The sequence below is a fragment of the Tribolium castaneum genome, chromosome 7 (assembly GCF_031307605.1).
Source record: "Tribolium castaneum strain GA2 chromosome 7, icTriCast1.1, whole genome shotgun sequence".
Taxonomy (NCBI): Eukaryota; Metazoa; Arthropoda; class Insecta; order Coleoptera; family Tenebrionidae; genus Tribolium; species Tribolium castaneum.
This window is the reverse complement of record NC_087400.1, coordinates 10,360,276-10,371,488: the sequence shown is the minus strand read 5'-3', so window position 1 is coordinate 10,371,488 and position 11,213 is coordinate 10,360,276. Positions and strand designations below refer to the sequence as shown.

Here is an 11,213-nt window from a genome sequence, read left to right as displayed (position 1 = left end):
TATAATCATGCTTAATAGGAAAAAAGAATAAATATGAAAAATGAAAACAAAAAAAATGAGAATGAAAAGAAAAAAGTAAATGTTTGTAAATAAAGAAAAAAAACAGTCATTTTTATTGATATTTTAAATCCTGTTTGTCTGATACCTTAAAAAAATTAACTTTGCTAATGTTTAAAGGGAGCGACTTGAAATGCGTATTTGATTTAATGTTATTTAATGTATTGTAAACGAACGAAGACAAGGTGGTGTTTATTGTAAACAAAAACAAATTAAGAGTATTTGAAAACGTTATCTAACTTAAGCCAAACAAGTTCGCACAGTTTAGAAGAAATGTGACAATATTTTTTTAGAAAAAATATGATGATCTGATTTGCAGAGTTTTTTATGAGTTTGAAATTGATTAAACTTATATTAGTATACAGGCTGTCCGTTTTTCGAGCTCCACCATGGGTATCTCAGTTATACGAGGTTGGTTAAATTAAGGAAAAATTGTGCATTTTTATGCTGAACAATTATCTGAAAGAAAATTTGATGAGTTATTTTTACTTTTTGATTTATTGAGAAAAATCAAAATTTTGTAATTTTTATTTTATTTTTTTAAGCGAATTCCAAAAGAACTAGATGTTTTTAAGTAGGTCATTTTTCAGGTACTCTTTTACAAAAAATCTAAATCTTTCATTGCCTTATGGACGCCATATTTTACATCTGCATTTTTGAAAGGTCTTTTTGTTCCTGATTATAATGATGTATCACATAATAATGATCGAATCTTAGATGCTAATTAAAATTAAGAAAAAGGCGTTTTAGCAAAGAGCACTTTGAAAAAAATGTGGAAAATATTATTTAACAAACTAATTTTGACAGTTCTATTAAATATGCAAACAGAATTTTTATAACTTTCTCTTATTTTGGGAAGAATAAAATTCCAGCTTGTCATATCGTTTAGTTTTAAATTAAGTAAGCTTGAAAGAAATGGGAACCATCCAGATCTAAATTCAATTAAACATCTAAAATCTAGTACGTTTAAAAACAATGCCTTGGAGAAAAGTGTCTGAAGAACGTCTTAGTGAAAACGTTTAGTTTTTTTCGTTTTCGCTTGAAAAAATAATAACAAAAATTACAAATTTCCGTTTTTTTTTCTAATAATTAAAAAACTAACAATATTAGTAAATACTATACAATAAATACAATAAATTAGTAAACACAATAGGTAGGGATATTAAAAAACCTTAATATTTAAAAATAATTTATTTATGTAATTAGCTTAATTACTGTTTCGAAGCTTTAGTTTTTTCACTTCTATGAAAGAGGTACTTTTCAATGATTATGATTGGAGACTCGAAGGTTAGACACAGAATCAGAGACAGACCTAACGTGATCATAAAATCTCCCCAAAACACGTGCAGCTAAAAATTCAGAATTATACGACATAGCATTTGAAAAAAAGTACTTACTATGGCAAAACTGGAGAATTTGATGTTGTTTCTTAAAAGAGAAGTTCTAATTGATATGACACAAATATGGACCAAGTACATAGAATACGAAAGTTTGGTCAGAAATTGGAAAACTGACCATGAAAGAAACTTATCAATCGGTGTCCCATAGCCACTAACACACAAGAAAATTACTCCGACAACTGCCACAGCCCAAGCTGGCCGATTAAAAGCCAAATACAGTGAACTCCCCCATCTGTCTTCTTCTGTAGCTACATTCAATGGATAACCAGCCCACACACAGGCTACTAAACCGGTTATAAACACTAACCAAAGTGTGATAACATGCCACTGAAATTTTAGTTTAGTTTAGCATTTAACAAACATTAACAGCATTACTGATTTCAAATGAATTCGGATCTTGTTTGTTTTAATCTTGTACAAGAAATAGCCTGCAAGCATTCCGATAACGTAGGGTCCAAACCGAGCGTAGGTCGCAGCATAATAATAAGTCATAAATTTTTCTGTATCTCTGAATAATTATTTATTATTGTTTTATTCAATCTTCGTTTCACTTACTCATTATTTAACATTCCGGCATTTATATGCTTGACGTAACCAATCACAAACGGCGATACACATCCTCCAATTATCAAAAAACCTAAAATACTCAGACCAATTTTCGGCCACTTGTACAATGGTATTAGAATAAGTGGCGACAAGACAAATAACTGCATATCGACTTGTAGGTACCAAGTTTGTGGCACACACTGAATTATGTCATTAAATTAGAAAAAACAACATTGTTAAGGACACTCACAGTTCCTTTTTGAACGTAATTATTTATATACAACAAACTACTCCACCACCCTGTCTCGCATGAATCAACCAATTCCACATCTACAACTTTCCAAAGTGGTCCATTTCCGAAGTGATTTAAAAGAAAAAGGTGTATTAGAGCCATTATAAAGTAAGCAGGAGTTAGTCTAAGATATCTATGAAAGTAGAAAAGTAGAACATTGAATTTTGCTCCTTTGTCCATTGATTTCAGAAAAGTGTAAACTGTTACAAGACCTCCAACTACGAAAAATGTATCAACGGAGACTGTGGCTCCCATTATAAACATATTGGCGGGATCGTTGAGCCACTAAAATGAAATAATCTTTACTACCACTTTAATTATCGTTAATAGGAACTTACTTCTTGTAGAACAAAGAAATTAGATAATGGGGCAAACATGACGTTTGAAAATTCGTGTCCAGTGATGACCCACATCATACTCATGGCTTTGATTCCATTTAGACAGAGTAATTGGTCTGAATTTTTGCTCGAACGGAAGAGTTTTCGTCCGTTGTGAAGAAACGAAAATGCAATCAACAATTCGTGATAGGGTTCTGTAATAGTATACAGTTACAGGCTTATTCTTTTAGGGCCAACATTTGAAACTTTATAACTTCTAACATAGCTACATTTTTAAAATTTTGTGTACGATCCATATCGACCGTTTTGAATACAACTAAGTTATTTTCAAGATGGCTGAACTTCAGGAACTACGAGTACAAAATATTGGCGCTAAGTTTGAAATTTTAAATAGTAACTACACATTTTTATTGCATATTTGAATCCACCGTCTTAAACTGAGTCAAATTTTTTCAAGTTGTTGGTACTTATCTGTCATAGTTATTGACATATTATGTCATTTTTTTTTGTTAAAATTGTCATTTGCTAGGGTTTGTCTAAGATCTAAGCTCTTGAACTTTTATTTTGCATTTGATAATCGAAGGTTTGAAGAGTTTTCTAGAATTTTCAAAATTGTCAACTGTCAAAATTTATGGCTAGTATGATTTTTTCAAAATGGCTTCCAAAAAACTGCTTTAACTTAGTTTTGTCAAATAGATCAACTCTTTTTTCTCAACGGCAATCGAAAGAATACCGATATTTATGGTGCCTTTTATGAATACGTCATAAAAATAAATCACAAAAACCGGATTTTACTTCAAAAAATCATAGTAGCCTTGCAGTTTGATAGTTGATAATCCTAAAAATTTGAGAAGACCCTTTGAACCGTTGGCTATCAAATGCAAAAAGTAATATTTTCTTATTGTAAAGGGTTCACGAGCTGTGATATTTTAAATGAACCCCGGCAAATAAAAATTTGTATAAAAAAATTGCCATACGTCAAAAACTATGACAGATAAGTACCAACAACTACAGTACATTTTACTCAGTTTCAAGAGGCGAATTCAAGAATGCAAAAAAATTGGATGTTACTATTTAAAATTTCAAAGTAGGCGCCAATTGTTCATAATTCCTGAAATTCAGCCATTTTGAAAATAATTTAGTTAAACTCTAAATAGTCGATTCAGATTGCATACAAAATGTTAAAGCTCTACATATATTAGAAGTTAAAAAGTTTGTAATGTAGGCTCTAAAAGAATCATTATTATACGATTTTTATGACATGTTCTATTGTGGCACTCTTTCGTCGTGCTCCAATAGAATGAAAGCCACAATTAAGTTTTATAAAACAAGTATAATATACTACTTTTTCTACTTTGTATTTTTGTTGTTTGTTTTTGTTTGGTTTAACTTTTCGAAATCTGTTCAAACTATTTCTTCTTAACTTTGTCAATTATTCGGGTTTTATCAATAAACGACTTGACGCTGTTGACAGATCACACACTAAATTACAGTGATGCCTGATGACACCCAGCACTGTCAATACAAATTTTAAAAGTTTACTAAAAGAAGTTGCACAAAAGTTTTTTTGTGAAACTGATTACACAGAAAAAATAATTTTTGTCGATTAATTACCACAATTCTTACCTTTTTTGAAGTAGTTTAGAGCAATATCATAGCTAGTTGAAACTAGCACTAAACACAAAAAAATGGCTAAAATTGTAATGGTCACAATCGCTCTCGCTGATAATTCCGGTTCTGTCGCTTTAGAGTAGCAAAAATCTTCCGTGTATTTGAAAAGTCCAGGAATTTCAGCTGCTGACATTGTACTTGGTACACACGCAGCAAAGTGAAGACCTGTGTAATCATCACCTAAACCCATCAATCTTGGTTCTGGATTTAACAAAAGTCTCTACAATTTGTAATTTAACATACAAGCTATGTTTCAACACAAGCACCTACAGGACGCGGTTTTCGACTGGCAATTCCAAAAACCTTGAAATATTTTTCCGTTTGAGGGTTAAATTGTATAATTCCCAGGCAATATTTTCCATAAATGTTGTTATATTCAATGCCATAACATTCATCAAAACTTCCCAAATCTATTAAGTTGCCGTCCATTATCCCGCTAGGTAATTTGGACCAGGCGTCCAACACTAAAAACCACAATATTTGTCTTGGATTTTATGAAAACAACTCACTTTTTATTAACGCAAAACCGGCTTCTTCTGAATCGCCTAATTTAGTTTTGATCTGAGCAACTAGTTCCTTTCTGTTGACCAATTCGTTAAAAAAATCATTATAAATGTCTTTAGTCTTGGAATCACCAAACACCAATGTAAACAAGAGAGTACATATTAGAATTTTATTTTTAAAAGACATGTTTTCGTTTAGAAAATTTTTCAAACTGATCGAATTGTCGGTAAATGCCTGATATATAACTGTTTTAGTCATTATCAGGCTTGTATGAAGTACGTATTGTACTCGTATAAACTTATGTCCTTAATTAGTAATAATCTTAAACAATATTATTGACTTGGATCCAATATTTCGCAATCTTGTGACTGGATTTGAGAAACTTTTTTTGCGAATTTTTTTTGTCGTTTTGTTACAAACTTACTATTATTTTGTAGTCGTTTTTATTACAGCTACGTACGAGTATGTTAGGATTATTTCCAAAAATTAAAAAAATAGTTCTAACACTAACTAAAACTTCGGATTTTGACCCAAACTGCAAGTTTTGTTTGAAATGGATTATAATCTTTTTTTTGATTATTTGAATTTAAACTGAATTTAAATTTAACTGTAGCTGAGTATTAAATAAACGTACAGGCTGACCCAGGGGAAGAAAGAAAAATACGAGTAACTTAAGGTTTTACAACGTGATTAATATTTTGTATGGGGCGCCTATTAAAGAAATACTTTTTAGTAATTATGAATGGATCCATTAATTTGTCTTCTAATACACTACTAGGCAATTTCAACTTAACAGCTAACAGGGCCGTCTCGTGTTTTACAGCCTCCGGGGTACAAAGTTCTGTGTGCTGCCGCTGTCATTTTTCCTTATCAAAAATTACAGTTTTTTATTTTCATTTTTATGTAAGTTCTGTATTCATATAAAATGATTTATCGTTTTTCAAGATTTTAGCACAGATGTTTTAGTAACTTCTGGAAGAATCAGAAGATTTTTGCATAGTTGATAAAAAATAATTTTTAATAAAATATTGTACCTATCAGGTAATTTATATGTTATTATTATAAAATAATATTTTACTCTCTGATCAAAGCAGTAAAAAAGAATTTACTAAATTACGTTTACATATTTGAAAGGGTTTTTAAAGTTAATGTTAGAAGTTTTTTTTTCAGTGTTATATAAAGCAAAGTTTAAAAACCCGACACACCAAACCTTTATTTGAAACACTCTGCGTTTCAACCATAAAGTGGACATCTTCAGGTGAGAATATAAACTTCAGTGTTGAAGCAGAAAAAGATAGGTATTTTTTCAGTAGAAAAACATTGGTCACCTCCAAAGAATTTCTGGTTGCATGGTTAATAACTACTTATAGATGGAGTGTGTAAAGATAAATAAACTAAATTAACTATAATTTTTTGAAATTTGAAATTAGAAACAAACAGTACAACAGAACAAATTGTCCACTAGGTATTACAGTGATTTCAAAAGAAAAGTACAATTTAATTGCCTTTTTTTAGTTTTTGATAAACATTTACAAAAATTCAAATTTATTATTGAAACATTTTACATTTTTTATTTCAAAGAATTACATTTACTTGTATACACACAAAAATGGTATCTTACTTTACATTTTGTTCTTATATAGGCTGTTCCGTCTAAATCCCACATTAGAAATCTTGGGAGTTCTAATAATGATAGTCATGTGAAAATTTGTGTACAACCATAATCTTTTAGGACCTGAAAATATTTTTAAGATGGCAGCAGTTCCTATTATACCGGAAGTCGCTATCAATTCTCTTATTTTAAATGGAAAGCTATATTTTTTAATGCGTTTTTGAATAACTTGAGTTATTTTAAAGTAGCTTTCATACGCTTTTCTTATACCTAAATTTAGCCGTTTACGAAATATTTTTTTTGGATTTGCACAACTCTGTCATTTTTTAAAATTTGAAAATATTTTGCAGCTCATTTGCAAGAAGAATCCTAGATCTTTAGTGTTCCCTATGATGTTTAATAGTTTTCAAGTTACAATAAAATTTTTTTTTGGTATTGAAAAATTCATAGGTCTTTTCTCATAGGCTGGCATGGAAACGAAAGAAAAATTTGAGAAATTAAAGTTTTTTAAACCAACATTCAATGAATTTTTTTTACATCACGAACAACACACTTTTGGACAGAGTTTGTTGTTTGTTTAATTAAAAAGTTTCTATGGCAAACTATGCAAAAATAACAAAAATAGAAATTTTCGTCGAAAAAACCAACATAACTTGAAAATTACCACAGATAGATATAGGGAATGCTAATACAGATTGATAAAAAAGTTCTCTATCTAGTAAAATAAAAATTTGGACATCCCATTTGAAAAAATTAAGTTATGGATACTTGAAACTATCCAAACTTAACCTTAAAATCTTTGGGTTTATTGACATCATTTTCAATTTTGAACACACTGAACAGAAATAGGCTTTGTTTTTAATTCTTTAAGTATGTTTTCGAAGTCTCTTAAACTAAGCGAGTAACCGATTCATTAAGTGACAGGTGGAAATCCAAAATTAAAAAAAATCCTAAATATCTCAAAAACGGTTAATCTTAGGTTTAGGTAAAGCTAATAAAAATTCCCTTAAAATTACTAATCTAACAACACAGTGTAAAACATACATCCTGTATTTAGTCTTTTAATTTCTTTTGGCTATTAGCACTACCTGGGTTAGAATGAAATGACTGCTACGAAAATAAAGACTTGCACCTCTACTTAAGACGGCTCTCGCAGATAACACTAAATCCAAGAATGTTTCTTTGACATCAAAAAATAACTCACTTTTATTGAATAAAGTGTTAGCTTTATTTTTGTCTAATTTTGTTCCTTTTCTGAACGATGAGATTATAAATGACAAAAAATACGACATAGGAAACGATTTGACAAGGATTTAAAATAATAGGTTTAATTAAGAATTAAAGTTTATGTCTGTTTGGAGACAGTATTTGTGTAAGATATTTTTTTATAGTTCTTGAGAATGAATCACACTAACAATACTAATATTGCAAGTGTATACTTCCGTTATACTTAATAAAACGATCGCCATCTACTACACTCAAACACTGTACCAATAATAGAGATAAGAAAACAACTAATCACAATTGAAAATTAATCGTTATGTTTTGAAACGTGTTATGATTAGGCTTTTAATCTGTTAATTTTCAAAAAATCTCTGTATTGACATGTTGGAGGGGAAGGACGAAGAATAAGAATAACTCAGTTTTATAACAAATTAAATATTCACTTATTATTGTTTTACATTTTTTGCTTTAGGGCTTCTATGAAAGAGATACTTTTCAATAATTATGATTGGAGATTCAAAAGTTAAGCACATTATCAGGGACAAACCCAACGTGAACATAAAATCTCCCCAAAAGGCGTGCAACTGAAAATAAAAATTTTGCACTTTAAATAACACTTTGAATTCACTTACGATTGCAATGTTGGAAAATTTTATATTGTTCTTCGAGACTGCATATCTGACTGAAATAACGGTAAAATGTATGAGGTACATAGAGTAAGAAAGTTTGGTTAAAAATTGGAAAACTGGCCATGAGAGGAATGTATCAATTAGTCTTCCATAGCCACTAACACATAAGAAAATTACTCCGACAACTGCCACAGCCCAGGCTGACCGATCAAAAGCGAAAAACATTGCATTTCCCCAACGATCTTCTTCTTTTGCCACGTTCAATGGGTAACCAGCCCACACACAGGCCACTAAACCGGTTATAAACACTAACCAAAGAGTTACAACCTGCCACTGTAAAAATGTTTTAGTTTATGTATGATTGTAGCAAACAATAAAACATTACTAAAGTTCGGAAAATATGCATTTAAAGTGCATATATGCATATTTTGACAATATTCTATAAGCGCATATGCATTTATAAAATGTGCATATTTTTAATGTATTTTGTCAGGAATTACTGCCAAATGTACAGTTACGATCAAAAAGAAAGACACCCTTAAATCCACAGCCACAAATCCTTTCGATATGATATGGTTAATGTGTACGTTTGGCTAGTTTATATAATAATTTCTTAACAGTTTCTTATAATATATCCATTTTTTTCTAATTTTTGGTAAATGTACAATTACTTAATTACAATTTGCATTTCTAACCAAAATTAACAAAGTTTAGCGACAAAAATAATAAACTTCATTCTTTAAATAAATTTCAGTTTGCTTCAGTGAGGTCTTTTTTTTCTACAAACTAATTTTAACAGATCGGCGACAAACTTTTATTCTTGAAAACTTAAAAAAAGATGCTACAATATGCAATTATAAGGTCAATAGTTAATAAATAAAAATTAATTTAACGCAAATATGTGTCAAAAAATAGTTTGTAACAGCAAAAAATTAGATATACTTGGTATGTTGTAAGTAACTTATTTTTTGTTATTAAAAACGATGTATAACCTAAGAAAGACTTAGTGTTTTGTTATTTTATAAGAGCTTGTATGCATATATTAAAAAGCATAATAGCATGTTTTTGGTCCATATTTTAGTGTTTTTTAATGCATATTTTCCGAGTTTTAAACATTACCCATTTCAAATAAACTTTGAGCTTGTTAGTTTTAATCTTGTACAAGAAGTAACCAGCAAGCATTCCAATAACATAGGGACCAAACCGAGCGTATGTTGCACCATAATAATCGTAGCTAAATTCTAATATATCTCTAGAAAATTACATGTTTATTAATAACTAACAAGTCTTTTAGTTTTACTTACTCATTTGAGAATATCATAGGCTTAAAATGTTTCACGTAACCAATTACAAAGGGCGATACACATCCAGCAATTATCAAAAAACCTAAAGCACTTAAACCAATTTTCGGCCACTTAAACAATGGTATAAGAATAAGCGGTGACAAGATGAACAATTGCATATCAACTTGTAGGTACCAAGCTTGAGGCAAACACTATAATTTGTTACTGAATTACATTAAGTTTTGCTAAACACACTTACAGTTCCGTCTTGTACATAATTAGTTATGTACAAAAGACTACTCCACCAACTGTCTTTGCATGTCTGGACTAGACTTATATCCACAGCTTTCCACATTGGTCCATTGCCAAACTGGTTTAAGAGATAAATGTGTATTAAACCCATTATAAAGTAAGCAGGGGTTAGACGGAGATATCTATGGAAGTAGAAAAGTAAAACATTGAACTTTGCTCCTTTGTCCATTGATTTAAAAAATGTGTAAACTGTTACAAGACCTCCAATTGTGAAAAATGTATCAACGGACACTGTGGCTCCCATTATAAACATATTAGCGGGATCATTGAGCCACTACAACAAAATTTGTTAACTGTTTTCACATTTTTCGATTTATAATAACTACATTTCCAATGCTAAACAAGTTAGATAATGGTGCAATTTGGGAATTTGAATATTCATGTCCTAGGATAACCCACATCATACTTAAGGCCTTGATTCCGTTTAGACAAAGCAATTGATCCGAATTTTTGCTCGAACGGAAGAGTTTTCGTCCGTTGTAAAGAAATGAAAACGCAATCAGTAGTTCGTGATAAGGTTCTAAAAGATAATGATGAGTAGTGAAAATAGTAGAAACGTTCTAACCTTTCTTGAAGTAGTTTAGAGCAATGTCATAGCTAGTTGACACTATCACAATACACAAAAAAATTGCTAAAATAATTATGGTCACAATTGCTCCCGTTGATAGTTCCGGTTCTGTTGCTTTAGAATAGCACATCTCATCAGCGAATTTCAAATGTCCCGGTATTTCAGCTGCTGACATGGTACTTGGTATGCACGCACCAAATATAAGCCCCATGTTAATGCCAGACGATGCTCTGGGTTCTGGATTTATAGAAAGTCTCTAAAATTTATCACTTGGTACTTGGAAATGGTTCCATGTTTGAGACTCACAGGAGGTGGTTTAAAGTTGTTAAAACCAAATTTTTTGAAGTATTTTTCCGTGTTATTGCTAAATGGTAAAATACCTAAACAATATTTTCCGTAAATATTGTCATACTCGATGTTGTAGCATTCGTCAAAACTTCCCGGATTCACTATTTTGCCTTCTAAAATTCCACTAGGAAATTTCGCCCAAGCATCCAACACTAGAACCAAACATGTTTTTCTTGAGTTTTAGTAAAAACTAACTCACTCTTAAGCAGTACATTGATGGCTTCATCTGAATCGCCTAATTTGGTTTTAATACGATGAGCTACTTCACTTCTGTTTACTACCTCATTATCAAACTCTTCGTAAATATCACAAAGTACTGAACGGAATAAAAGGAGGCAAAATAAAATCCTAATTGGAGAACTCATGGTTTGTTTTAGACTGCTTGAGATGGCGATTTTCGTTGGCCTTAATAACAGTCCTGATTCTTAT

At 30.6% G+C, this 11,213-nt stretch overlaps 3 protein-coding genes across 8 annotated transcripts in view; 1 reads left to right on the top strand and 2 right to left on the bottom strand.

Annotated features, from left to right (window-relative positions):
* Positions 1-11,213, top strand: part of sick (sickie) — a 269,698-nt gene that overhangs the window by 94,061 nt on the left and 164,424 nt on the right. The window lies entirely within an intron of this gene.
* LOC100142186 (nose resistant to fluoxetine protein 6-like) lies at positions 1,234-5,030 on the bottom strand. The gene is made up of 9 exons (XM_015983914.2): positions 4,814-5,030; positions 4,575-4,768; positions 4,260-4,524; positions 2,634-2,827; positions 2,254-2,580; positions 2,013-2,203; positions 1,833-1,965; positions 1,455-1,784; positions 1,234-1,406 (listed from the first exon to the last, which is right to left on the bottom strand). The coding sequence occupies exons 1-9, from the start codon at positions 4,992-4,994 to the stop codon at positions 1,269-1,271; spliced, it is 1,953 nt and encodes a 650-aa protein (XP_015839400.1). The 5' UTR covers positions 4,995-5,030; the 3' UTR covers positions 1,234-1,268.
* On the bottom strand, positions 8,064-11,172 carry LOC107398734 (nose resistant to fluoxetine protein 6-like). The gene is made up of 9 exons (XM_015983917.2): positions 10,984-11,172; positions 10,743-10,936; positions 10,434-10,692; positions 10,195-10,388; positions 9,816-10,142; positions 9,578-9,768; positions 9,393-9,525; positions 8,277-8,606; positions 8,064-8,228 (listed from the first exon to the last, which is right to left on the bottom strand). Exons 1-9 carry the CDS (start codon positions 11,147-11,149, stop codon positions 8,091-8,093), a joined length of 1,932 nt encoding a protein of 643 aa, XP_015839403.2. The 5' UTR covers positions 11,150-11,172; the 3' UTR covers positions 8,064-8,090.

Excerpts from the sequence above, each read along its gene's own strand:
- LOC107398734 (XM_015983917.2), bottom strand. The coding sequence starts at position 11,149 with ATGAGTTCTCCAATTAGGATTTTATTTTGCCTCCTTTTATTCCGTTCA. Across the intron at positions 10,937-10,983 it reads CATCAATGTACTGCTTAAGA|TGTTGGATGCTTGGGCGAAA; the intron begins GTGAGTTAGTTT and ends GTTTGGTTCTAG. Across the intron at positions 10,693-10,742 it reads ACAACTTTAAACCACCTCCT|AGACTTTCTATAAATCCAGA; the intron begins GTGAGTCTCAAA and ends GATAAATTTTAG.
- LOC100142186 (XM_015983914.2), bottom strand. The coding sequence starts at position 4,994 with ATGTCTTTTAAAAATAAAATTCTAATATGTACTCTCTTGTTTACATTG. Across the intron at positions 4,769-4,813 it reads CGGTTTTGCGTTAATAAAAA|TGTTGGACGCCTGGTCCAAA; the intron begins GTGAGTTGTTTT and ends TGTGGTTTTTAG. Across the intron at positions 2,204-2,253 it reads ATTACGTTCAAAAAGGAACT|TGTGTGCCACAAACTTGGTA; the intron begins GTGAGTGTCCTT and ends GACATAATTCAG.